Source organism: Pogoniulus pusillus, chromosome 9 (genome assembly GCF_015220805.1).
Source record: "Pogoniulus pusillus isolate bPogPus1 chromosome 9, bPogPus1.pri, whole genome shotgun sequence".
NCBI lineage: Eukaryota > Metazoa > Chordata > Aves > Piciformes > Lybiidae > Pogoniulus > Pogoniulus pusillus.
The window spans coordinates 33,429,528-33,457,490 of record NC_087272.1 but is presented as its reverse complement, the minus strand read 5'-3'; the positions used below and the strand labels follow the sequence as shown (position 1 = coordinate 33,457,490).

Below are 27,963 nucleotides of genomic sequence, written 5' to 3'. Positions count from 1 at the left end.
GGTTTAGATGCACAGTATGATGTATGGACCAACTGCTGCCCATTTTCAGGAGAGGGGTAAATGATACTATGACTCAAATCTTTCTGTAAAGTCATTGTATTGCTTCGATTTATTTCTACAGTGTTATTCCCTGTTTGGGCAGAGGGGATTTCCAAACCAGGTGCCTTTCTAAAACTGTCATATTAACCATATTGCAGAAATCAACACGGTCAGGAAAGTCCATTCATTGCATTGTTGAGCATAAAAGGAGAGTGTACCCCTCAGAGGGCACATAAATAAAAGTCTCTGGCAAGGACTAGCATTTTGGATATCCAGTAACATTTACTACTTTATCAATATATGTTGGGTTGATTATATGAAGAAACCAACAAAAGCTGTTAGTTTACAAATTCCCTTATTCACAATGGAATACATTAAAGATACTGTCTGCAGAAAGGGGTTTGCTTAGCACCCCCCAGAGGAAACAAAACAAAACAAACCCAAAAAATAATAAAAGTGTTCACATTCTTTAGGTCTGACCCGTGGCAAGGACATAGAAGGGTTAGATAATATGTTACTGACCATATGTAAGCTTTTAATGGTATAAACTCAGAGATTCAGACCAGCTGAATCCAAATGAAAATGTGTGTGTAAAAAAAAAACCCAAAACAACGACCGAAGTGTGACAGGAGGCAGGGAGAGAAGGACATTCAGACGAGCATGTGGCGCTTTCTGTGCAGAGCAAGGTGGTCGGAACGTGAAAAGCTGCGGTCACAGTCTGGGCACTGGAAGGGTTTGATCCCTGTGTGCTTGCGGAAATGCCGCGTCAGTTCATCGGAACGAGCAAACTTCCATGTGCAGCCCTCCCAAGTGCATTTGTAGGGTTTCTCACCTGCAACAAGAAACACGGAATCATTAAGGTTGGAAAAGGCCTTTAAGATCATTATGTCCAACTTATAACCCAGCTGTCACGAGTACTGAACTATATCCCGAAGCGCCACAGCTACACGCTGCTGGGGATGGTGACTTCACCATCTCTCTGGGCAGCCTGTTGCAGTGCTTCACTGCTCCACCAGTAAATAAATTTTAACTGGTATCCAAGCCAAACTTCCCCTGGCATGCCAAGGATTTAAGAGACTGAAGATTTAAGACACAAATGCATCAACTGAATAGTTGGCAGATCTTGCCTTGCCTAATTTCAACAGGCACTTTGATGCTTATTCAAGAAGCCTCCAAGCAGCACTGGGCTGATGACTGCTCTGTGCTAGCAGCTGTTCAGTTGAAGTTGACTGATTGGGAAGATGTTTCCTGCCACAACTTATTTTTTTGCTGTCTCTGTGTTCCTCCCTCTGCCATATTAGCACTTTTTCTGTCTCATCAAGCTCAGAAGTGTGATGGTTTGAGCATTTGTTCAAGTATTTCCAAAACCAGGACCTGGTATTTTTCAATTAGCTGGGGGCAAGGCTTGGTGGTACCACTCAGCACAAGGGTAGAAATCTTGTTGTGACCTCCTACCAGTTATTTTAGTACCTGGCACTAATGTCACAAGCATCTGTCCTGTGCAACCTGCTCCAGGTGCTCTAGTGAGGGAGTTGGACTAAGTGTTCTCCAGAAGTCCTTTCAAACCCCTACCACACTGTGACTTTGTGCATTTACAGTCTCTCTCAGTCACTGCTTTCTAGTTGCTCTTAATGATGCTGGGCTGCCCAACAGCTAGATGGCTCCATTTTACCTAGAGGTGTGCCACATCTCTGTAAAACTCCTGAATGCACACATGTTCATTCAGCATGCCAAGAGGAATGATTCTGCAGACAGCAGAGACGGGGCTATGTTCACTGAAGCACTGAAGCAGAGGTCTTCATATCTGGCACACAGTCCAGACTTTTGCAAGTGGGCTACTCCCATGGAAGTCTCAGCCAAATTTAGTAGTGATGTCAGAGGTGAAGCAAGGCAATTTGAACTGATTTGGTGTTTACAGGGTGTGCAGAATGAGTAATTGGTAAGCGCTTGGATAGAAAATGAGCAAAGAGCCAGTGAATGTACAGCACACCAGGGTATGCCATGATCCTGCTTTGGCTCAACAGGCTCTTGTTGTGGATTCTTCTTACTACATCTCTCTTTCAGCCTATCATTACATCCAGAACAACACCAGATCTAACGTCTACAGTTTTGTTACTTACACCTGTGGTCACCTGGCTATCAGCACAAACTGAAAGCTTAGGCTGCAGATTTTGCAGACTCGCTGAACCATTTTGGTTGGAAGGACCTCCAAGATCATCAAGTCCAATCAGTATCTAACTCTACCAAGGCTGGTGTTAAACCATGTCCCTCAGCACATTTCTGCAGTTATTAAACACCTCCAAGGACAGGGATTCAACCACCTCCCTGGCCAGCCAGTTCCAGTGTTTGAGAACCTTTTCGGTCAAGAAGTTTCTTCTAATATCCAACTTAAACCTCCCCTGGTGCAGCTTGAGGCCATTTCCTTCTATCCAGTCACTTGTTACTGGGAAGAAGAGACTAGCCCTGACCTGGTTCCAACCTCCTTTCAGGGAGTTGTAGAAAAGCAATGAGGTCTCTCCTCTAGACTAAACAACCCCAGTTCCCTTAGCCACCCTCACCAGACCTGTTCTTCAGACCCTTCACCAGCTTCATTTCCCTTCTCTGGAGCTGCTCCAGCACCTTACTGTCTTTTACCACAGACCTCATGACAGAAAAGCATAGCAGTGCTCAAACCTGTGTGGGTTCTTCTGTGGGCTTTCAGATGGGAACTCTTAGTGTAGACTTTGTTGCAGCCTTCATAGTCACATCGATGTATCCTGCGTTTTCTTTGTGTATCTGGAGATTCCACAGGTAAAGGTCTCTTTCCTGGCTGGACTATAACTGAGGGGTGATTCCTGCAAAGTCAGATTGAATGTTAAAAACGAAAAACATTTTGCAGAGCAAACCTCAGCTACCATGATTCCTGACAGAGCTCTTTATTCACTACCACTCTGTCTCTTGGCAGGAAGAACAACATTACATGCATGTCGAAAAATCCAACAGGGTTTAGCAAATTCTGTGTATTCTAGCAGGAATATTTTTTGTTTACTCACTTTGTGGCATGATGCAGCCATTACTCCCCAGTTTTGTTTTTTTTCTTTAACTTACAAAGGGAAAACCCTTCCAATTTCCTGTTTTTCAGCCTATGCCAGATAGCTCAAACTTTTAAGTTCACTCTTGTATTCGGTCACAACTTTTCTCCTTCCTTCAAAGGTAATTCATTCCCTTGTAATTGGAAACAGTTATTCCTTATTATTAAAGGAGTTGTGTCTTTAGCGTTTCAAAGCAGAACTCAAATCTTTATTGTTCCAGCCACTCCTTCAGAGAGTAATTAAGAATTTCCTGTTTGGTGCTGGCAGGAGGGTGCGGCCTCCCTATACCACTGACGTCAATTCCTAAAAGTAGAGTTCAGCCTGCGTGGCACACCCACAGGATGTCTGAAGTTGTCCCTCCACCTTCACAAACATCATTTCTAGCTTTTGAAGCCCACAGGTACACTGCAGGTAAGACATGTACTAACTACACACGGACTGCTGTAACAAACATAAGCATTTATGCACGTGAAAACACATCAAGCTAATATCTGTGCATTATATACAAGATTTGGGGCCACCAGATTTTAGGTGTTACTAGATTTAGGTGACACTTAGAAGGTGTCACTGGCTATGGAGTTTAAAGTATGAACACCACTCCTACAGTAGAACTGGGAACCACCTCAATTTTTTAATCCATGGCAATGTTAGAAAAGAAAACAAGTTTGTCAGAAAGCTGAGCAGCTCCAGGCATCTCTCGACCTCACAAAGTTGCATTTTTCACCCTGTTAGCAGATCTGCGGTGGTGTTTTTAACCCATGTTTTAGCTTTTAACCGAAATCGAGTATATAACTTACAGATATTAGCGTTCCTTCTTAGGAAAAACAGCTCCTCCACATGGCAGAAATAAGATCTCTGAAACTCCTGTCTTTTCTCAGTTGCTTTATTTCACATTTTTAGTGTCTGGAATTACATTTTGTAACCCTAGGATGTATTAGTTACTTAAACCACATTCCTTTAGGGGCTCATTTGCAGAAACCCTCAATACTGAATTCTCTAAGCAAAGCAAAGGGCATGTGCTGAAGACAGAAAATCTTCTGCATGGTTTAAGAAGTGAATTTTCTACTCTCTCCACAGCAGAAGGATGGGAATTACTGATGTGGGTGAAGTTTAATTACATTATTAATTCTTTGATTAGTTATGAGTTTGAAACTGGACACTAAATTCTCTCCCTTGGGTGTTTCTGTGGCTGTTGAGTGATATATTCTTCAAATGCATATCAAATCTACCTAAAAACATTGCAGTGGCAGGAAGCCCCAGGTGGTGATGTTAATACACAGATGCACATACTCTTAGTGAGAAAGGTAGACTTTAGATTCCCAAAGGCTTCTCTAAAGCAATGCTCGGTTTTAAGCTGTTGCATATTAGGCTTAGTGGAGAAGCTCTGGCTGCAGGCAGCAAGCAAACCTGACTTTAAATCCTTGAGTGAGGAGGCTCATCCTGGACATGGTAAAATGGGGGCCTTCATAAGAAAGACACTTAGGTGCTGGAGCAGGTCCATAGAAGGGTAAGAAAGTTGGTGAAACATCTGGAGTACAGGCCTGATGAGGAGCTGCTGAGGGAACTGGGGTTGTTTAGCCTGGAGAAAAGGAGGCTGAGGGGAGACCTCATTGCTCTCCACAATGCCCTGAATGGAGATGTTGGTTTCCCTAGTGAATGAGTGATAGGACAAGAGGAAACGGCCTCAAGTTGCACCAGAGGAGGTTTAGGTTGGATTTTAGAAAAGAAACTTCTTGACTGAAAGGGTTTTCCGGCACTGGAACAAGCTTCCCAGGGAGGTGGTTAAATCCTCATCCCTGCAAGTGTTTAAAAGATGCAGAGATGTGGTGCTGAGGGACATGGTTTATCACCAGACTTGATAGATTTAGCAGTAATGGTTGGATTTGATGACCTTATATCTCTTTTCCAACCAAAATGATTCTGTGATTCGAAGCACATCTGGAAAAATGGAAACAAAGGACAGCACCTGTACAGGGATTGCAATGGTTTTCACTCTAAAACTGCCCTGAGAATTTGTCTCATTTTCCTTTTAGCAGCCAGGAGGCTGGCAAGGTTACAGAACCTTATCAATAATCAGACAGGGTGTGGCACTTTCAAAAAATGTGGTGTCAAAAATCAGAGGTAAAGTGTCAATAACAGAAGCACAGCCCTAATTCTTTCATTCCCTCTGACACAGGCCAGATACAAACTGACAGAAATCATTTAAGCATCACTCCTTACTAGATGAGTATCTTCCAAAGCAAGTCATGTCACAATTTCAACAGATTTTTCTCCTTCTTTGCCACACTAACAGCAGGAGTGAAGAGTCTGATACTTGCACTGGCAAGAAGATGCAGCTTTAATGAGGCTTCTTACACTTGGATAGAGATTATTACCTCCAGTCTGATTTTAAAAGTAACTCTATAGTTTCATCAACTATTAGACCTACTAGACCATCCCTACAGAAATGTCACCAATCTATCTATCTATCCATCCATCTACCTACCTACACACCTGTCTATTTACATGTACTTATATATACTTATTTTTATACACATATATAAACTCAGACATTTTCTTTAGATATTAGAAGCAAATTCTTCCCCATGAGGATGGTCAGACACTGGAACAAGTTGCCCAGAGAACTTCTGGAGGCTCCTATCTTACAAGTTTCTAAGCCAGATTGGATGGGGTCCTGATCAAGTTGGTCTGGTAAGAGATGTCCCTGCCCATAACAGTGGGGGTTGAAACTAGATGATCTTTTAAGGTCCCTTCCAATTCAAACCATTCCATGATTCTATGGATGTTTATGCCAAAAAGCTAATACTAAAGCAAAATCAGTCAGTTAAAAGTGACAGTGAAGGTATCCTATACCCCTTTACCTTATGTGTCTTGATAATGCACTCTGGGCATTTGCAACTGATGAAACATGATAAAAAATTACTGTCCAACTGGAGCTTATACTGCAGAGAGAGACCAAGTTGTGAGATGACAGGGAATTTGATTAAGGTTAAATCTGTCATCTTGTGTGTGATTTGTCTATATTTTTTTTTTAGTGATCAAGAAAAGATAAAAACCTACCATTTACAACCTTTTTGCTGCAAATAAACACTTGGAAGGGTTGGCTTTAGGAAGGAACAAGAGCTGCAGCTCTACAGGAGAGCTAGGAAGCAACTTAAAGCATCAGAAGTTCTCCATAAGATGGGGAAGAAGGGCAAGCAGAGGAGAAGCTTTGGAATCATGGGCTCTTCATAAGTTTGCTTGTGACAATGCTACCCACGGTTTACACCAAATTTTGTTTTCTTTGCTCAGCGGATGGGTTTCCTGTGGAAACTGGACTCACTGGAAAATAATTGATGTAAATCACTAATGCAGGTGTCAAGGCTGCAGAAGTGACAGCCCTGGAGGAAGGGTGTGGTATCAGCCAGGAACAGCACTTAATCTTGTTGAAGACGCCTAACAAAGAACCAGTGTAAACTGAACCATCTGATAGTCCTGTGACCTAGCAGATGTTAGGCCTGAGTACATATAGACCTGACTCCTTTGTGTGGCAGGTCCATTATGGAAGATAAGTAATCACCTAGCAAACACAGAAGTTTACTATTTTATTACATATTTATTACAATTACAGAATTAACCAGGTTGGAAGAGATCTCCAAGATCATCCAGTCCAACCTAGCACCCAGCCCTAGCCAGTCAACTAGACCATGGCACTAAGTGCCCCATCCATTTTTTTCTTGAAGACCTCCAGGGATGGTGACTCCACCACCTCCCTGGGCAGCCCATTCCAATAGCAAATCAGTGAAGAACTTCCTCCTAACATCAAGCCTAGACCCGCCCTGGTACAACCTGAGACTGTGTCCCCTTGTTCTGTCGCTGGTTGCCTGGCAGAAGGTTAATTTTCAATAAACAGCGTGGTTTATGGAAGCTATGAGTTAACTGCAGAGCCTGCAGTCTAGAACCTGCATCTAAGCTGCTTAGGGACTTACAAACCAGGAAGGGTGCCCAAAAAAAGGCTGTGCAGAATGTAGCTAGCCCTGGAGCCATGGTGTGCCTTCTAATCTAGGAATGGTCATGAGCAGGAGGAGGAGGACACAGAAGACAGCTTATCTGATGCTTTCTCTCCCTTTCTGAATCACCCTGCACTCACACACTTGGTCTGGGACTCTGCCTTGAAGCCCTTTTTCTTCACTGCAGAAGGTGAGGTCTGGGTACAACAGCTCTGAGGGTGATGGTGAGCTGAAAGCAAGGGCAGAAAGGATTCTAAGGTCATGTACTTCAGCACTGCTTGCTGAAGGATGAGCTAGGATCCAGGCCATGCTACAATTTTTATAACCTGACAGAAATTTTCCTAGAATGAAGGGAAATAGAAGAGTATTCATGGCTCCTCAGGTAACTTCTGAGAAATAGTTAATATTTCCCATGAAAAAGTTTCTGCCCCATACCTCACTTGTTCTCAGCCCTCGTTCTGCCTTCTGTAAACAGGACTGTTAAACTCAGTTAGATCTGTACTCCAGTTCATGCAGCGGCCTCAGTAACAGTTGTGCCAGCACAATGAATTGGTACCAGGGTGGAAACGAGTGGCTGGGAGGAGAGTAAGATTCAGGAACTATGTGAGCTGCCAAAACACCCACCCAAGGAATAACAGCCTCAAGTAAACATAGAATTTCACTGGATATAAACAGAACTTCCAGGCCTCTGGGGGTTCTTTCCACTGAGGAGCCAACTTTTTCTAAAAGACAAAGAGATCCTCCAAGAAAAGAAAGTCCTAAAGAAAGGTGTTTAGCTGATGTAAATGGAGAGATCAGTATGAAATATCTTTTACAGTATATTCCAGTTTGCTTGCTGCTGGCTTTACATACACAAGTATTACTAGGAATCTCACTTCCAGTAAATTGGAGGATTGGCACCAGCATTACTTTAGAAACGCATTACATAAATGGCAGATCTATGTGGTTGCTAAAGAGGGAAAAACAAGAGTAGAAATCACATTTCACAGTGGCAGTGGAGAAGGATGTTTATCTGTATTTTATCCTATCTTCTAAAGCACAACAATGCCTCCACTCCTCAAAACTGCTACCTGCTGCAATGAACTGCTTTTGGTTCTTTACTGATCTTGGGACTGCTGTTAGCTACTTACTCTTGCACCATTACTTGCTGGGGAGACAATGAGGTCATCATTGGAGGTGACAGTTGTTCGGGATAGAAGTCAGTCTTCAATGGTTCACTTCCTGGCTCTACTTTGATTGTTTTCTTCAGTGTAGGCTTCTCATAAGACTCGATGACAGGCACTGTATGGGGGAGGGTAGGAGAGGGAAGGTAACACATCAAAATTATGGAGCATTATGGAAATGAAAAATACACCTAAAGATACACAGTTAAACCAAAAGAAATCCCCCAGCTCTATATTTAGTGCAATGATTTGTGCTAGAAGACAAAATATTCCAGTTTTAGTCTCTCTCCTGATGATACAATTCTATTAATTTTCATCAGTCCAACTTTTTTATCAGTCCTTATCTCTGTAGATAAAAAGCTTTATTCAGACATAGAATATGGGAAGGTTGGACAAGATGACCTTTGAGTGTCCATTCCAACCGGTTGCAATCTGTGAATCTGTGAACTTGCAGAGATTACACTGTCATGGTTATAAACTTTTCCTTATGGCTAGGAGAAACTTTCTTCTCCAGGTCAGCTGCCTTATTTGATGTACAGGTGAGGTACCTGGCCTCTTAAATACCTCAGCAGAATTTGCCTGCCTTTGCTGAAATGAATACTTACACTGTCACAGCCTTGGTAAAGTATTTACACAATACATTCTACTCCTGCAGGCTTTAGAAAAACAGAAATTTTGTTCCTTTTGCTAAATTGTGAGAACCACCCAAAAAAAAGCACTTAGATGTACAGTTATTTTTCTCAGGATGAAAAGAAAGAAAAAAGAACTCTTACAACACCAACCTGGCACGCTACTTGGTGTCTCCATCTCATCTGCAAGGACTGTGGACACCATGATGGGCTGCTGAAGATGAGGAGCATACATAAAAGGAACTGGCTGGACCACAACAGGCTGTATAACTGGGAGGATTCCAGGGCTTCTCAGTCCATGGCGTGAAAGAGCAGCAGCCATTACAGGTGGGATTGTTATTGGCATGGAAATAGGCTGTACTCCTGGTGGGGAGGGTGTGAATTTGCTGAGAGGTGAGCTGGGTGAAGAGAGAGTCAGTCCAGGTGAAGTTCTCCTATGCACAGTCTGGAATTTTAGGGGTGAAGGAGAACTTCCAGTTGAAGATGGTGAGCTGCGTTTGTTCACTGTAAGGTCAACTGGCTCCATCTGGATTCCATTCGATAGTCCTTCAGGGTTTGAGTATAATTTGTTGTGCAACATGCTCGGTGTAGAATAAATGACACTGTACTTGTTTGGCTTCATCTGGTCCATGTAATTGGACGGGTATGACTGTCAGGAGGGGAAAGGAAAATACAGAAAATAAACCCATAAATCAGCAGAGCCACAATTACTGCTGAAAAAGAAAAGCGGCTGAGGAGCAAGTTCCAAGAAAACACTTTAACATACTTTATAAATAAAAGTGAAGTAAATAAAGCTTATTTTTCCACACATAGTTGTTGCAGGACTGATTCCTCAACTGCTTCAGAAGCAATGTCAAACAGATGATGAAGACAAGCCCTCAAGGCTTATCCAGATCTTTATTTCCCTTAAAACCTGCCTTTCATACACTATGCTGCATATTACTTAAGTGACCTGGGAGATTCATGGTGCTATGCCCAGCATTTAACTATATACTGAAGATCACAAAGTCAACCAAGAGAGGAGTTAAATTGGACTGAGAATTGCAGTAGGTTCCATCCAAATGCTGAAGTAACTGGAAAACAATTGTCACTAAAGCACAGAATTATGTATCTGAACCCTACAAGCACTGCAAAATAGCTGAAGTCTAAGAAATTCAAGAGTGTAAAAAGGTAAATGCTAAACATTTTTAGTTCTTCAGTCTTTAGATGTTGTATATTTTTTAAAATAAAATGCTATCTCTGGATTCTAGGTAAGCAAAGCTTCACACACCTGAGGCTAAGCAGCTTCACTCTACATTGAAAAAAACAACTCAATTCCTTGGCACCAAAAAGACTTTGATGAGTGGGATTAAAATAAAAAAAATAGGCAAAACAGCAGAAAGTGAAAGAGATTGGAAATCTAAAACTATTCTATTTTTATACAATAATTTCCATGACATTTCAATTACTGTTTTTCCAGAGGTGAAACTTCTAGCAGTACATCCTCCTGGTTTCTCACCTCTGTCTTCCCTCTGAGGGACTGCTAGTTGATTTTGAGTGTCAAGTACTATTTTTGCAAAATGACACAAGTTTTTCTTCTTTTCAGTTACTGTTTGAAACAGTGAGTTTAGGAAAGCAGTGCTACAGGCTGGGGACAGAGTGGCTGGAGAGCAGCCAGGAAGAAAAGGACTTGGGGGTACTGGTAGATAGTAGGCTGAAGATGAGCCAGCACTGTGCCCAGGTGGCCAAGAGAGACAATGGCATCCTGGCCTGGCTCAGGAACAGTGTGGCCAAGTAGCACAAGGGAGGTTATTCTGCCCCTATACTCAATAATGGTCAGGCCACACCTTGAGTGCTGTGTCCAGTTCTGGGCCCCTCAATTCAAGAGAGATGTTGAGGTGCTGGAACGTGTCCAGAGAAGGGCAACTAAGCTGGTGAAAGGCCTGGAACACAAACCCTATGAGGAGCGGCTGAGGGAGCTGGGGGTGTGCAGCCTGCAGAAGAGGAGGCTCAGGGCAAATCTCATTGCTGTCTACAACTACTGAAGGGAGGCTGTAGCCAGGTGGGGGTTGGTCTCTTCTCCCAGCCAACCAGCAACAGAACAAGGGAACACAGTCTCAAGCTGTGCCAGGGGAGGTATAGGCTGAATGCTAGGAGGAAGTTCTGCACAGAGAAAGTGATTTGCCATTGGAATGGGCTGCCCAGGGTGGTGGTGGAGTTGCCGTCCCTGGAGGTGTTCAAGAAAAGACTGGATGAGGCACTTAGTGCCATGGTCTAGCTGACTGGCTAGGGCTGGGTGCTAGGTTGGCCTGGATGTTCTTGGAGGTCTCTTCCAACCTGCTTGATTCTATGATATACTCAATTTTCCTGTCGCATTCATAGTGCTGTGATAAAGCAACAAAGCTGAGTCACCTGTTCTATAAAACACTCAAAATAACATATACAAGGGTGACGAATCTTCAAACAGCAATAGTGCAGTAAACCCTTTGAAACTGTATTTATTCTCTTTATGACTACTCTTACAAATTCAATAAAAACAAAAGGTTCATTTTTCATGGTAAAGGGTTCCTCAGAATTCTATTAAAATGCCATTCCTGCAAGCTAGGCTGGCTAAAACAACTTCTATACATTTGTCACCACTGCTGAGCCAAGTGACAGAATTATTAGCACTGAAGTGCTCAAGGTGGCTGAGTATTGGTAGTTTAATATTTAACAGTATTTGCTATCTACTAAATGTGATCAAATTATGGGCACAGGCAACAATTCAACACTTTATATTAAGTACTTCTGTTAAAATTGCTGTTAGTGGTTTACAATACAAAACTCTACTCAGCTTCATCAAAGTGTGAATGTTCTACCACTGAACACTGCATTTAGAGTATGCAGGTTTGTCAAGGATGATCACGACATCCTTACCTATGAACACTGCTTTCAGTGCAAGAATACTGGAAGGGAAAAAGACTATGCAATTTAAATCTTAGGGAATGTTTCTTCTGGTCAGCAAGTTACTAGAAGAAACTTCATTGGAAGAGTTATCAAAGACTGGAACAGGTAATCTCCAGAGAGGTGACTGAATCCCCATCCTTGGAGGTGTTTAAAAGCTGCAGAGATGTGGTGCTCAGGGACATGGCTTAGCACCAGACTTGGCAAAGTTAGATAATGGTTGGACTTGATGACCTTAAAGGTCTTATCCAATGAAAATGATTCTATGATTAAATGACAAAGCATCTTCCAAGCTGTAACCATTCTATATAAACAGTAATTTTCTTTCAAGTCTTCAGGTTACACCAGGTGTGTGCACTGAAAAAACACCAAGCTACCAAAATATTGTGCATGGAACTCTAAACTAGAGGAGTAAAATATATTTAGAGAAGCAATAAATTCTTTCCAGAATTAGAAAGAAAATATTGATGTTTTTAAGAAGTGATTATTTTAAGCACTTGGTTATTTCACTCCATATATCTTGCATTATTTTGCAGAGAAGGTTTCCACTGTTGTAATTAAGCTGGTATGGATTTAACACCAGCTGTTTTTTTCTGGCAGTTTGGGGAAGCTGAATGATTTCTCCAAACTTTTCCTCCTCTTGCAATTTTAATCACTGTGTTTCTACCTGAACTGCAGATAAAAGTTCTCCTAGAAAAATGTGGTGTGACAAATTATCTGTGTTGGGATGAAAAAGTTGATTAGGATGCTGGAACAGTGATAAGGAAAGTATGTGTTATCAATCAGAAAGTGTTTGGTGGAGAACAGTTTTGCTTCACTATCAGTTGAAGCCCTGTTTGTTTGGAGTAAGTCACATGGAGATCTATCTCCTGTTTCTGCATTTAAGCTTCCTTTGTCTTTAAGCAGTTGCTAGCTCCCTGGGACACAGCAACTGCCCTTAGGTTGGTATGAAGCACTGCTTTCCAATTTGGTATACTACTTCCCCTTTCTTCACCAGGGAAGCAGACAGAACCCCTTGGGGGATATGGGATGGAAGAGCAGGGAAGATTTCCCAGTCTCTCTGGAAATAGGGAGCATTAATAACAGCAAACAAACTGAAGTCCCACTACTCTCTTTAGTTTTCTAAAAGCCACCAACTGCAGGAATGACATAGGCACAGAATGCTTTAGGGACCTTTAAGGTAATCTAATCCCCCTGCAGTAAGCAGGGACATCTACAACTAGATCAGCTTGCTCAGAGCCCTGTCCAACCTGGAAACAGGAGTGTACTTCACAGCCTGCAAGAGCAATCTCTTCTCACCAGACCCAGAAGTTATGCCCTAGGAGTAGAGATGAGGCAATGGAAAGCCAGGTATCATTGCTCTGTTTGCCTAGAATATTCAAGCTTCTGATAAACTGCCTCAGTGAAACATCATCTTTCTTGTAGAGGCAAACAGATTTTGAAGCAATTTGGCCCATCTTTTATAAACTATATGAGCTAATGAATGTAAAATTTAGCCAGTCTCTTGGGAAAACAGAACAGGTGAAAAACCATCTGTCAAATCAGCACTGTCTAAGAGGATGAATAAGAATTAGCCCAAGCAGTAGCTAATCAAGGGAAGCTGGAGATGGATAGGTTCAGACTGGACGTGAGGAGGAAGTTCTTCACCATGAGACTGGTGAGAGCCTGGAATGGGTTGCCCAGGGAAGTGGCTGAGGCACCATCCCTGGAGGTGTTTAAGACCAGGCTGGATGAGGCTGTGGGCAGCCTGACCTAGGATAGGGCGTCTGTGCCCATGGCAGGGGGGTTGGAACTAGATGATCCTTGTGGTCCCTTCCAACCCTGACTGATTCTGTGATTGTGTGATTCTATTCTAATCCACGAAAAAGCATTCTCACCACATGACATTTGGGTTCCAGTACACCAGGGGATCAATCCCTCATGTAGCACACAGCTATCTTTACAAACTGGTGAAACTAGTAGTTTGGGGACTGATGGAAAGGGAGCAAAAAACTACTTCAATTCAAAGAAAGATGGTAACATACAAAAAAAGCAACTTTAGCAATAACTGGCTTGAAAAGGCCTAGCAGCAAATATTTACTTAGGACTTGGATGACTGACACTTGCTCATTAAGAACTATCCTAAAATGTGTTAAATAATTCAATTCAGTAAATAGCATGAGCTGTTGAGTGATGAAATGCTGTGGGTGTGAGCTTAAGTCACCTGAGAAGTGTAGTTAATCCTTTCAGCCACACACCCCCTGAAATCCAGTGGTGTCAAAACTTCATCTCCTTCTCCCACCCCAACCACTGGGAATTTTTTCAAGACAGACTTGACAGTTTCAGGCAGTGAATGTTCAGGTAAAGTAAGGAGTTATTCCTAAGGGCGTTCACTGAGTTTGGCCTCTAATGATACTATCAGGATGGATGTTACAAGACAAATAAATCCTAGTTTTCCAATTCCGAGTTATGTCAGCCTGCAGTGAACTGAATGCTGTGCTCAGCACCCCCAAAGCATTGCACCAACAGTCTCTCTTTCATTCCACCTCCTCATAAGAAGGTCAATAAAACTAACAAACTCAGTTGCTGCTATCCTCTCCTGGGTTCTCTCCACACCATGATTCCTCCCTTTAGAGATGTCTCCAAAGTGGTTTCTGCTGGTGAGCTCAGCAGCAGGCCTCTGAAGAAGCCACATGACTAAGAAGTGCTGGAGAAGGCAGGGCCTTGAAGGCTTGAGGATACAGTCTGTGTGTGTGCAGAAAGTGAATCACACAACAGTTTGAACTGCAAAGAACCTTAAAGAGCATCTAGCTCCAATCCTTCTGCCATGGGCAGGGAGACCTACTAGATCACCTTGCTCAAGGCCCCATCCAACCTAGCTTTCAACACTTTCAGGTTTGGAGCCTTCACAACTTCTCTGGACAGCCTGTTCCTCTGTCTCACCACCCTAATGGGGAAGAATTTGTTCCTCATGTCTAACCTCAATCAACCTTCTTCCCATTTGAAGCCATTATCCCCTGTCCTGTCACTCCATGCCGTTGTCTGAAGTCTCTCTCCAGCTCTCCTGTAGCCCTCTTCAAATACTGAAAGGCTGCCTGAAGGCCTCCTTAGAACCTTCTCTTCTCCAGGCTGAAAAAGCCCAACTCTCTCAGACTTCCTTTTTAGCATAGGTTCCCCAGCCCCTCTGGTCATCTTCGTAGCCCTCCTCTGGACCTACCAACCACACACGGAAATACACACACTCCTTAGCTCAAGGGAAACCAGACAGATCTCCATGAGGGAAACCTCACTCAAAAAAAAGCATTTCCTGCTTTTGTTTTGGGTTTTTTTTTTTGCATTATGCAGTAACAAAAAAGAAAACAGGAAAAGGATTTGGTCAAATGCTCTGAATAGTCTCCAACAGCTGTCAGAGATGACGCTGTGTCAGCTGTAAGAACACCCAAGATGACTCCAGAAGTCCAACACACGGCAGGTACCACACCTCTGCAAGGAGCACCAAGTATCCAAAAAACAACATGTGGAACTACACTCCTGAAAAGCACCTGGCTTAGAAATGCTCCCTTGCTCCTCTCCCCATTGCAGTTTTCCCTTCATCTGCCAGTCTGGAAAGACTGCTCACTCCTCTCTTGCTCTGTTTATTGAGAGATCTACCCTGTCCACCTTGCAAAAGCACACAGCTCTCTACGGCAGCATCTTGTGCCTCTTGTGCATCATCCCAAGCCCCTGCAGAACCTTCTTTGGGTAATGAAGGCAGATGTGGACAAGACAGCTCAGAGTGCCTGCAGAGTGAGTTCCTGTTGTTCAGGTAATGACACTTTTACTGTGAAAGTGGCCAATTTTCTGCCTTTGATTGCCACTATTTGATACCCTTAGATAATTGCAGATAATCACCTCTAATTTTAACAAGGTTAGGCAATAAGTGTGATTGAAAGGACACTGGCCAGTGCCAAGTTCTTTCTTGACCCAAATATTGTCATTTGTCAAATGTACAGTCCCAGTGACAGACCAGTTATTTTTCTCTCATTGCTCTCAAGCAAATAAATGCCACGAAAGTCAAACTGTGGTTTTAGAATACATATAATATTAACTCCCACAAAGTGTTAACAGCACTGAAGAAATCAGACTGCTGACAGATGCACTGAATTTGGTGACAATTATCCTACATTTTAAATAAAGCAGGAAGCAAAGTTTTCACTGGGAAGTTCAGTGCCTGAGTTTAAGGCACTTGGATTTATGCACCCTTTTAACTGATCAGCCATTCTAGGGGTGTGGCTTCATTTTACACTTAATCTTGTTTTATTGCAGGCTACTGCTGAAAGGGGAGGTCCCATTCCTTTGTCCTCCTCCTCCCTTGCCTTGCTCTCAAAATACACAAAATGAATCAGATTAGCTTCCTGGTCTGACCAAAACAGCAAGGGTATTTTTGGTGAGTTAGCAATTCTGACCATCCAGTGAGCTGACCCAAATCATTTTGTGGCCATGCAATTGCTTCATGTCATACACAGGAGCCACAAAGCTGGAAAGAAGGGAGAAAAGCCTCAACCTGCTCTTTCAGCAGCACCCTGAAGTTGAATAGGTGAAGTATGCAGTAGACATAAACTGCTTCCTAAGGCTGTTGAATTTCTCTGGCATCCTAAATCATTACAATTCCCATTTTTCCTACCTACAAGTGTCTGCTGCTCTTTCTTATCAGACTTTACTCTGAGGTGACCCTACACACCAAGCCGGCAGAAAATTCACCCAACTAAAAAGTTTCCCCTTTCCCACCCCCTCCCATTCCTCCTCCGCTGCCCTGGTTCACATGGTGAGGTAATGGACCTGGCTTATACAGCAAAAAAAAGCCACTGATTTTTTCTGTCAGGATCAATTTTCCTGCTGTTTATAGAGGGTAGATTTAGCCCTAGGCCCATGTTGTCAAGACCAGGAGAGAAAAGGGGGCTGAGAAGTTTTTCATTTACTTCAAAAGTGTAACACAGAAACCACAGGCTCTTGTCACTTCACTGTGAAGTCTGGCAACTCCATTTCAGCCCACATTCACCAGCAGCATGAGCTACAGAGATCATATTTGCATTGCAGTGGCTGAGGAGTACTTGGGTAACCCTTCTCTTGATAGGAGCACCAGCAGAGGTAACAGGGCAAATGATTTAGGGACAATGAATTTGTAAACTACAAACTACAGAAAAAAGGTTTCCTAGGAAGTACATTTAATTGCACTGGGAGTAAAATATAGCTTTATGACCTTTCCTGGCTTAAAGAAGCCTTGGTATGAATGTAAAGATGGAAAAACTACAGAGTCTTCATAAAGGGTAATTACTATATTTTCAAAGTCTTACCACTGAAACAGGGTCCATGGCTTCTTGCTTGATAGGGACTGGGTCAAACATTAACATCTTCTTTAGCCACCTGTTCTGATGCCTCTGATTTCCTGACCTGCAGGATCAAGACAAAGTGTTAGAAAGCTGCAGGAAATCCCCCATTTAACTCTTTCAGTTGTAGAGAACTTACTGTTTTGTCAGATGAATGTGAATATTTATCCACCTCCAACATACCTCTTACAATACTTGACTTCATTCAAACATTGCAGTCATTGTAAGTTTAGTCTTTCCCAACTGCTATTGAAACAAAGGCAAATCTGCTCACTTTAATAGATCTTTAACATGACTAGGAGCATACCAAGACTGCAGAAATGTTCACTTTCATTAGGTCTCAGCATCACAGTTTCAACTAGGTGTTTGTTATCAGAATTACAACTTCTAAACAATCTTGTTTGTACAGGTGATCTGATTCTGGAGAGGAGATATTCTAAGAGTCCTGATAACGCCTTGCATGCAAAAGAAAGACTAAAATCCAGGACTGGTTTGAAGAGGTAGATCCAATGTGCTGCAAAACATCAGCAGGTATTTCCCTGAGATGACAGATTGACTGAAAATTCAACAATCTGTGCACACTCTGAAAACTTCAAAAATGTAGTTGTCTCCATGTGGCTTCAGATGGGTTTTTTCTACAGTGCGTTCAACTTAACTTGCCTAATTCTAGCTTATCTCAAACTGCCTGAAGTAGAAGTTATTTAGCATAAAGCATGTCATAACTGTCATACTAGGTACTTGCCATGGTCAACTTGGGAAGATGGTGTGAGGGAAAGGAGATACCTTTCCTGGGCCAAGTACAGGTTTTCTGAGTACAGAGTGAAAACCAAGAGAAGCAAAGGAAAGCTGTTCTCAGTGACACTTAGACGTTGGCAAGTGCTTATGAATCCCTAGAGGTATACATTATATGGATGATCTTCTAAGGAGCGAGTTCTGACCAAACACTGTACAGCTCACAGCCCTGCCTGGAAGTGAGTGGTGTGACCTCTACTGAGGACAAAAAAAAAAGCCACCAATTCAGCTTTGCCCAGTAGATGGCACTGGAAAGAAGCGAATCCAGCCAGAATACATCATCCAGCCCATTCAGCCAGAGGAAGAAGGCTAAAGGCTCCACGACAGATTTCTATTTGTGGCCAGAAAACGAAATGAAAATTTGAAGATATACCTGCTCAAACGAGAAGAATTCTAACAATCTTAAACCACTCAACAAGCTCCCAATTAACCATTACATATGTGTTAGATAAAAATTTGTTAAGGAAGACAACATTAGTGGTTTCAAGTCCATCATTCAATAAAGTTCAGGGACTTGGGAAAACACCTCACAACAGTGAATAAGGGAAACCAACAAGTACAAAAAAGAAAATTGATGTGTCTTCATAATTCTACTTCTAAAAGTCAAAGGCCTGAAAAAAAATCCAATAGGAAAGGAGGAAACAAGGAAAGGAGGAAACAAGGAAAGAAGGAAACAAGGAAAGAAGGAAACAAGGAAGTAAGAAATTAAATAAGAAACAATAAGGAAGGAAACAAGAAAACAAGGAAATAAAGAAGGAAATAAGAAAGGAAGCAAGGAAGGAAGGAGTAGTGACATGGGCGTCAGGAGAGAGAAGGAGGGTGGGGAGAGAGGGAGAGGAGGGAAGAAATAAGGAGGAGAGAGGAGAGGCAAGGGAGAGAGAGAGGAAAGAAAGATTTTGTTATAAGCCTGCAGTCTTACTTCCAGGCTATTCTGTCATTTTTCTTGTTTTAAAATTGTATTTGGACGGTTGGATGGTTAGATTCAATGACCTTAATAGTTCTTTTCCAACCAAAACAATTCTGTGGTTCTTCAGCTTGTTACTCTTTTGCACCTTTCAGCCCAAGACAATGCATGAAAGACACTTGATACACATTTCACATGTCATCTGAGTGTTTCCTGAGAGGCCTCTTAAATGACTCTGTAGGAATCAGACCGACATAGACAACAGAAAGTGTACTGTGCTGATAAAAGCCACAAGTAATTCTCCCTCCTTCTCAGGTGCAATCATCTAAGAACAGCAGAGGGAAACGTTAATTTTATTGCTGCATCATAGTACAGAAATGGAGCCCTTCTTTATCAACTACTCCTTCTTAAGCAGTGGGCTTCTTTTCCCCATTTCATAGTGACTAGAAAGTAATTTTCCACAAAGAAAAAAATAATAGATCACACGTGGTCCTGTCAGTCCAGATCAGAGGGACAAATTCTTATTTGGTAGAAACTGACAAAGCTGCTCTAGAGTCAATACAAACCCGTCCTCGGCCTGGAATTCAAAATTCAGCTCAGCTGGACACCTTCCTAAGGCTGCAAATCAACTCACAAAACAATTCTCCTTGTATTTAAAAATAATGCTCCAAATTGATTGCTTGGACCACATTCACAAGCAACTATGTACATGCACACTCACACACAAATGAAGCATATTCCTTCTACTAAGAAGTCTGTATTTTTTTCCTTGCCTATCTGTAATATCAGGCCTACTAACTCAAAAACAACCCAAACTCCCTCTCCTAAACATCTGAGAAGGGGGCAGTTGGGAAGGTAAACAGTCTTATCTGTTTCTACTACAGAGGAATGAGAAAACAGTTGGGTTCTACTTTACACATAGATTTCATAATGTGCTTGTCTGAAAGCTCCCAAATTGTTTAGTAAATACAACTAATTTCTGGAAAATCAAAATAGGGTCCCTCATTCCTGAGGTACTCTGGGAAAAAAAACAGTTAGGAGACAATAATATATTCATATTAAGTGTATTAAAAAATAAGAGCCTTTGTCTTTCATGTTATTAGATAAACTATTTTGCACTAAAGAGTTTTTTTTCATGTGGGTTAGAAGAATTTAAAACGCATGTAATCTGAAACTAAATAATTAACTACAATCCGGTAGGCAAACATTCCACCCTCTCTTTTTTTTTCCCCTCTCCCTCTCTTTTTCTGCTAACAAGCCACACGGTTTTACTTTCTTGCCTCCTCCCATTCACTCCACCCTGTGGATCTCCGCCAAGTCAGTCCAACTTGTCCAAACAGGACATGGCTTTTGATAAGATTTTGCTCACACCCTGTACTTCTGAAAGACAAATGAAGCAATTGGGTTTTGTATGCAAATAAGGACAGGTGCAAGGTAAAGTCCAGGCAAAGTCCCTCAGCATTTTCCTATCTGAAGTCCAGCAAGGACAGCAAACTAGGAAAAGCACAAACTCTGCCTGTATAGTCTCCTATATGCAGTGAAGTAACCCTTCCGTCACTGGCAGGGCTCACCACCTTATCAGGATTGAAGACTTCTCAACATTAACTTCCCAACAGCTTAACTGTTTCAAAGACCTAATTAAAAGTAAATGAAAACTTAACATGTATGTTGATAATAAGGACTTGCACAGTGTATTTACCCTGGATGAAATGACCAAAGCAGTTAAAGAATGTGCCCAGAGTACACATCTGCAGAGAAAAGCAACCACATTGCAGCTACTCCCAGCAGCTCTGCACATCTACCTTCTCAAGGGCCACCAACTGCATACCTGTTAAAAAAGCATGCAGTGCAGGGCCACTTCTGACTGCACATCCAGCAACTACAAAGCCTCCCTCTAACACAGAGCCCTTGCTCTCATCAGCGATCTGATCCTTCTTGCAGGCAGGGGCCTCTCTTCACTGAGCATGGAAGCATGCATGGCCTTTGCTTTCTTAATCTTTTTGCCTGGGGGAAAGCAAGGAATGCTGCTGCCCTGCAGTACAGTGAGGCTTTGTCTAGAAGCTTCAAGGTATGATTGTTATTGTTGGTGTAATTACAGAATAATGTAATGATATCTGCTAAATTAGCACTGCATCAGTGCCCTCTGCAAAGACACTGCAGCTCTTGCAGCACTGTTCTATCTAGCAGGCAGCAAAAGTCATGTGGCCAAAGCTCCTGAGTCCAAGCCCTTTGGGACTTTGGCTGTTGTTCTGAAACTGTTACTTCTGTGAACCTCCAGTCAAACTTCCCCCTGATACTAAAGAAAAGCAATACTATCAGAAGACTATCCACTGATGAAATCCAAATGGTAGGGAGGTTTTCTGAACTGAAGTGAGAAGTTTTCTTCAAGTGAAACCTTTAAAGAAAGTTTGACAGAGAAAAAAAAACAGCTTCTGAGATCAGGATTCCCTGGAAAAGCTACAAGTTTTCCAGGGCTGTGTTTGCATTTAGTGCACCAGCTGCTCAACAAAGCCTGAGTCAGCAAAAAAAGTGTTTCTAAACTTCCATTAACTTTAATGGGAAGTAAGAAAGAGCTCAACTGCACTGGGCCCCAAAATAGCAGCATGCAAAGAAACTCCCCAGCTCAGCACAGCAGTCAGCCTCAGTCAGAACAAGCAAGAGCAAGGGAAGGAGCAAAGGCCCAGACACTATGCTGGGGGAAGGGACCAGAGCAGCCAGCCCATGAAGAACAAAGCAGGGGGAGAATCATGAGGAACCAGTACACACACACACACACAAAAAGTTTCACTGATTGGCAGCCTTCTGTGTTTGTTTATTCACTTGATTTCCACTGGGAAATGGTAATAACTGTTGCAAAAGTTAAGATGTCATGTAAAAAGAAAATGGCAACTGGGCAAAATTTTTCAGCTGAAAGTTTCCTTTGACAGGCATGAAGGGATAGAATATTTCTATAGGATTCTGTTTTTTAATATTTCAGACTATTTTTGCTTTTTATTGACTTGAAAAACTTTTTACTTTCTTCCCTTCACAACTGCAAGCCTGATGAAAAATCTGAGGGTTTTTTTGTGTAACTTGTACATCCTACCTTGGTTTACATCATGTTCTTTTGGCCTAGAATTGCTTTGACATAATTATTAATTAGCTGTTTATCAGATTAATTAATATTTCCATTACCATATATTATATGATAATACCATCGTGGGCTCTTCAAAACCACATGCTCAAAAATGGCTCTTTTTTGTGGGAAAAAAAGTGCAGTGCCTCTTCTCTACAAGGGAAAGATGGAGCTGATGTAAACCCTGCTCAACCTTCAGTTCTACATTTACTGAATCTAAGGGAGAAAGAAAAGCTTCTGATGCACTTCCACCAGACAATATTCTCCTTTATCAGAGCAGCCTGGTTTCCTGTCTCAAGCTACTTCTTAGAAGGAGAAATTGTCTAGTAAGGATAGAAGATCAGCCTTTGAAGACAAGTATGTGGAACGGTCTGATAATCTTTCCCTTTCAAACTGAACTCTGGGGTTTTTTTTGGCTGCATTTCTCTTAAGAGGTTAATTCTGAAGACAATTTGAAGAAGTCAGTATAAATCCCCTATTTTTATTACAAGAGAAGAATGACAAAAACACCCTGCTGTCTCATGAAAGTTAAGAAAACGGACTCAACATTTTTTATAGTATGGGGAATAACACAAACAAATTCTCATCCTAAAGAAAGGAAGTGTCCATTTATGAATAATAGCCTAAGTGATTAATTTGAATGAGGATCTGAATATAGGGCAAGTGCCAATGACTTTCTATGTACCTATGGAAGGGTTAGGGGAAAAAAACAAAAGGGAGGAGAGCAGGAGAGTGTAGTGGGTACAAACGAGACAGTGACCGAAGCAGCTCAGACTCTTTAAAAGTGCAAAGTCTGTCCTGCCTTCATGTATCAAGTTAGTCTGTTGGTAACACATACTGACTGCATGACAGGCAGACCATATGTTTGGATTTTGTTGGTTTTTTTTTCCCATTTTGACTTAGTTTACTATTAAAAACGTGATAGAGCTTATTCTGTCCATTTGGTTGATCTACACTTACTTACTTCCCTTGGGAGATATCAACTACAGCTACAAAACCCGCAAACAAAGCCTCAGCACCAAGTGAATCCTTAACAAGGAAGGGGTTAAATCTCTCTTAAAACAAGCTCTGCCAAACTTCATATTCTGGATTGGAAGCAATGAAAATAGAAAGCTTCAATGCTGACAGCATAAAAGAACTCTAAAAGACCTCCTGTTAGCAGTGTTAATTAATATTAAAAAGTTGGTTTACAGAACTATTATAATTTCAATCTCAGTCTCTGATTTTGTAAAACTTCTGGCTATAAAAAAAGGTGCAAACCACAAAATTTACTGCATTTATTATACACCAGTTTCCAATATTAAATGCAGTTAAATGCAACACTTCCTCTGGCATGGGAAAAAAGAGCAAATGTGTTTGAAATCCTGTGCAAATTAACAAGACCTGAATTAAGATAATTAATTGGGTTCTAAGGGATAAACTCATTCATGCTATTCTAGAATTAACAGAAAAACAACGAAATAAACACAACTGAGAGGTACAAATGAAAATAATCAATCAACAACTTACCAAGACTGTGTGGCCAAATACTTCTTGGTTTCTGGATTTCTGAACAGACAAAAAAGAAACTGATGTGAGGATATGCACATCATTCAGTGAAAACTATTTTTCACATACAATTAAGCCCTGAAAGAGGAAGTATTTTGAATATTTCTTTAAAGATACCTGCAATGATCACAAACCACTAACTTTCAGCATCTGAAAGAGCAACAGCAGGAACTAAAATATTGCTTAAAAATCAAGTGAAATAAATAATTAAAAAAAAAAAGAAGTAAAATGAAAGAGTGGCAGGATTTCAGTGTGTACAGAAGCCATGCATATTCCAGCCCATAACTGACAGAGAAGAATAAACACTCCATCTTGCATTTTCATCCAGGGCCCGATTCAAAGCCCACTGAAGTTAATGCAAGTCTTTCTCTTGATTTCAATGAGCTTTGGCTTGGGTCCTTTAGAACTCTTCCTCTGTCAGATGCAAAGCAACAGAAAGATTTATGTTCTCTTTCTGAATTTCCTCTTGATGTTTCTCTTTGTCTGCCCGGAACAGGGTGGGGGAGAAGACAAATATAAAAACAGGAGCAAAAAAAAAACATTTATGCCTTCAAAAATGTAAGATGTGGGACAGCCATATTTATTCCAAAGAAAAGCATGCCAGCAGTGCCTCTTTTTCCATATTACATCTGGAAGACAGTGAATCTTCTGGTTTGTATAAGGAGAAAATATCCATTCCTTTTGGACACTGAAAGTTCTTACGGTGGGCCACACAGCTTGGGTAAGGGCAGAAGCCAAAAGCCTACTTCACTTCTCACACTCTTTTTACACCAGTTTAACTCTGTGACTTTAACAGTTATTCCAGATGGGCTGATGAGCAAATGAAAGCAAAAACCTGGCTTACAGCCTTCTGGAGTACGAGTTTTCAGTGAAGGGAGCAAAGCTCTCTCCAGTCCCAGAGCCATATTGGAGTGGAGGGTGTGCGTTAAAGGTTAACTTGGAGACCTCGTTATGACATAACACAGGCATCTTAAGCAATAGGAGTGTGTAGAGACATGATAACTCATTGGGTGGGGATTGGGAGTTGAGGGGCAGTGACAAGGGGCCTGGACGAGGCTACCGATCTGCCAGAAAACAGTCTGAAACAGGAAAGAGCACCACATATGCCACTTGGAATGTGTGACGCAAACCCCAGCCTTGAAACAAAGAACAGGAAACAGCTCTGCTGGCTGCGCTGGGGAGAGAGCACAGAGAAACATTTAGGCGGCCCTCCCTGACCCTGTATTCATGAGCAGCTGGAGTCTTTTAAAACAACAACAGTGGGTGGAGGTGTTTGTTCATTGGGTGTGAATAAAAACACTGTCCCTATGCAGGAGACTTGCCCTATTTACAAACAGGCTCCCTTAGCAGAAGGGAGCAGAGATTTTCAGCCACCACGGGTCATGACGATTAGCTGAAACCTTCCGTAGGGCCAGTTGGTTTATTACTGTATTTACAGAATGCCAGTAGCTAAACAGAGCGACAGCTTCGTGACATCAAACAGCCAGCGCCCAGCCTGGCACTAAGCACCTTCTTGGTAGGCAGGGCTAACGAAATCAGGCCACTGCTGGAGCGATTTGTGAAGTTAAGGGTCACTCCTGGACTCTGCCTCATTCTTCTTCAGTACTGCTCCACTGCTGAGGACTAACATCACGCAGTGCACCCAACAGCGTTCTCCTGAGCTATCACACAGCCTGTCATGATCTCCAGAGGTCCCTTCCAACCCCCACCATCCGGTGATTCTGTGCTGTTCTGTATGCACTCCGACTTCATTCCAGGACCTGATTTTCCATGGATTTAATACTTGTATTTTTAAAGCACCCAACTAGCCAGCTGAATAAAGGTGACAACACGAGGCAGCGTAAAAGCAAGTCTTGTCTAAGTGTCATGCAACAGAAAAACTTTAACACGCGTTTTCCTTCAAAGCTGTGGCTTCAAATACTGACTCTTATATACTCTGCATCACTTATTTACGTACCACGGGTGGGACATCGAATACTATCCAACGTGAGAATGTGTTACAGCAAATTATGTGGATGAGCACCACAGGAACACTATTAATTGCTGTGGGGTTTCCTGTCTGGAGTTTAACAACCCATGAGGTGACAACCGGGTAGTACAGCAATGTGTGGGTATAGATTTTATGCCAATAGCAACAGCTCCTTACTTTCTTCACACCAAGTATCTGTAAATGTAAGTAATTTGGTGGTTGTACAGCTCCCATCTCTATTATCTCTGAGCCTTCAACTAATCTCACTCATATTTACATCATTATTTATCTGAAGACTTTTGCTTTTAGCTAAACAGGTGTTGCCTAGCTCAAACCCTCACAGTACCTAGGGGATCCCTTGGAGCTCTGCTACTTAGGAGGAGATTTTGCTCCTTTTCTCAAGGAAGGCAAAGCATTTTTTATTAAATTATTTTTACCCTGCTGTGCAGGGAAATGTGGGGGAAAAAAGAAAGTATTTACCTGCTTGGGAAAAAATAAAAAAGGCCACTCAAGTCAGCTTCAGGTTCCTTGTATTTTGATACTAGACAAAATATTTGTTGAAATACCAGAAGGAAGTTAGTTTGAAACAAATCTCTTATGGGTTAGCCAGGATTATCAAATCCAGATGTGATTCCTCTCACACAAGATGCAGCTCCTCATGTGATCATCAAGACATCTTATCTTAAGCGTATTCTTTGGGAAAGTCACGAGTGAGCAGCTGTATGATCCTTTGTTTTCAATACAGGTAATGAACATTTATGGATGTTTAAATCGGAGGTCTCCTTTCAGCCACCCAAATTCAGCTTTTCCCAACAATAAAGCCTTCAGACTTCAGCTCCACAAATAGTGACACTTCCTGAACTTCAAGGGAACAAATAAAACATAGCAGACGGTGCAGATACGGTACTCGAATCACCAGGTGAGTGACACAAAGTGACTTTAATATGTTTTGGGTTTGCTTTTTTTTGTTATCCATGTAAGTCTTAAAATGACCACTTGAGCTATTCTGAAATAGGTCTCCCAATATCCAGTGGTGCTGTCATCTCCTACTGCAGGCTCTTGTTGCAGAAACTTCCTTTTCCAGGGCTGCCCTACCTGTGCCAGGCACTCACCTGACAAAAGTCCAAAGCAAATAAATCCTATTCCTACATTAGTGTTAAAAAAAAACAACACTCCCCCACACCCCGAAAAACTAAAAGAAACAAATTGCCAAGGTTCTAACTCCACACTTAACTGCCTTGCTGTCCTAGGCTCTAAGTGGTTTAACTCTGCATACATCATGGCCAAGTGGCGCTAAGGTTCGATGACAGTAGGAGGGATTCATTTTCGAAATCCGGTCTCATCCTTGCCTTCACCCAGAGTTAAACTGGGGACACGGCGCTGCCGATCAGCTTCGTGCTACTGGCGGGACACAGCCAAGAGGCGAGCTCCTGCCCGGGCGTTTCCCTTACCGCCCTCAGAACCGAGAGAACTCGCTGTACTTTTCACCTCAGCGTCGTCCGGCACGATATCCCCATGCGGTATCCTATGACACTTCAGTACAACCAAAGCTGCGCCTGTCACAGCCCGGAGGGGAGGCCGGGGGCTGCGGCCCCGCTCGGCGGGAGGGCGGCCTGAGGGGCGGGAGGACGGGCAGCCACAGGCCCTCCCGCCAGGGGCAGGCAGGCGGGAGGCCCCAGGCCCCTCCAACAGGGAGTGCGGCCAGCGGGGGAGGGCGCCGCTGGAGTGGCGGCCCCGAGTGGCCCCGGTGGCCTCACAGGTGCGCGGCGTGCTCGAGCGGGCGCGGGGACAGCGGCAGACCCTTCGCCCCCCTCACCGCCCCACCGCGCCCGCGAAGTTTCACAGCCCCTCGGGACGAGTCCCGCTCCCCTCTCCCCGCAGCTGCAGCCCGACCGAGACGTCGCTCCCGCTGCCTCCGCTGCAAGGCTGCGGCTTCGCCTCCTCCAGTAGCCGGCAGCGTCCCACCCCCTGCGCGCCGGGCTCCGCACCGCTCGCGTAGCCTGGAAACTTTCCTCCTCCGGCATCTCCATCCCGCAGCCGGCACAGCCTGCCCCCCCCTTTCCACGCCCGTAGACTTACACTCGGCTGGCGGTGCGCAAGACGCCGGGCCTCCGTCAGCTCCCACTGTGTTGGGGGTCGCGTTAGGTGTCGGAGGCTGGGGGCGCTTCGGCAGCACCGAGGCGCGATGCCGGCGTGTCCCGCGTTCCCGTGGCTGAGGCGCCTCCGCGGTGGCTCGGGGTGTGTGTGCAAGGAGGAGCTGCCCGCCGCCCTGCCTCCCGCCCTCCGCCCGCCCGCTCGCCTTCCCCCCCGGGCTCCTGGCACCGGGCCGCACTGTCACATGACGCCGGCGCCGCTCGCCCTGCCAGGCTCCCCGGGCCGGCGGGGTGAGTGGCGGTGGGAGGGTCACGGCGGGGAGCGCGGCCGGGCGGGCCGGGCGGCTCCCCGCCCGCGGGGTGGAGGCTCCGCCGAGGGGCCGG

General features: G+C 43.2%; 1 protein-coding gene across 1 annotated transcript; it reads right to left on the bottom strand.

Annotated features, from left to right (window-relative positions):
* Positions 1-80: 80 nt before the first annotated feature.
* Positions 81-27,763, bottom strand: KLF3 (KLF transcription factor 3). Its single transcript, XM_064149129.1, has 7 exons — positions 27,566-27,763; positions 23,479-23,517; positions 17,126-17,222; positions 9,045-9,540; positions 8,230-8,380; positions 2,713-2,873; positions 81-871 (listed from the first exon to the last, which is right to left on the bottom strand). Exons 3-7 carry the CDS (start codon positions 17,180-17,182, stop codon positions 690-692), a joined length of 1,047 nt encoding a protein of 348 aa, XP_064005199.1. The 5' UTR covers positions 17,183-17,222; positions 23,479-23,517; positions 27,566-27,763; the 3' UTR covers positions 81-689.
* Between the last annotated feature and the right edge of the window lie 200 nt (positions 27,764-27,963).

Excerpts from the sequence above, each read along its gene's own strand:
- KLF3 (XM_064149129.1), bottom strand. The coding sequence starts at position 17,182 with ATGTTAATGTTTGACCCAGTCCCTATCAAGCAAGAAGCCATGGACCCT. Across the intron at positions 2,874-8,229 it reads CAGCAAGTAATGGTGCAAGA|GAATCACCCCTCAGTTATAG; the intron begins GTAAGTAGCTAA and ends CTGACTTTGCAG. Across the intron at positions 872-2,712 it reads CCACAGAAGAACCCACACAG|GTGAGAAACCCTACAAATGC; the intron begins GTTTGAGCACTG and ends TTCTTGTTGCAG.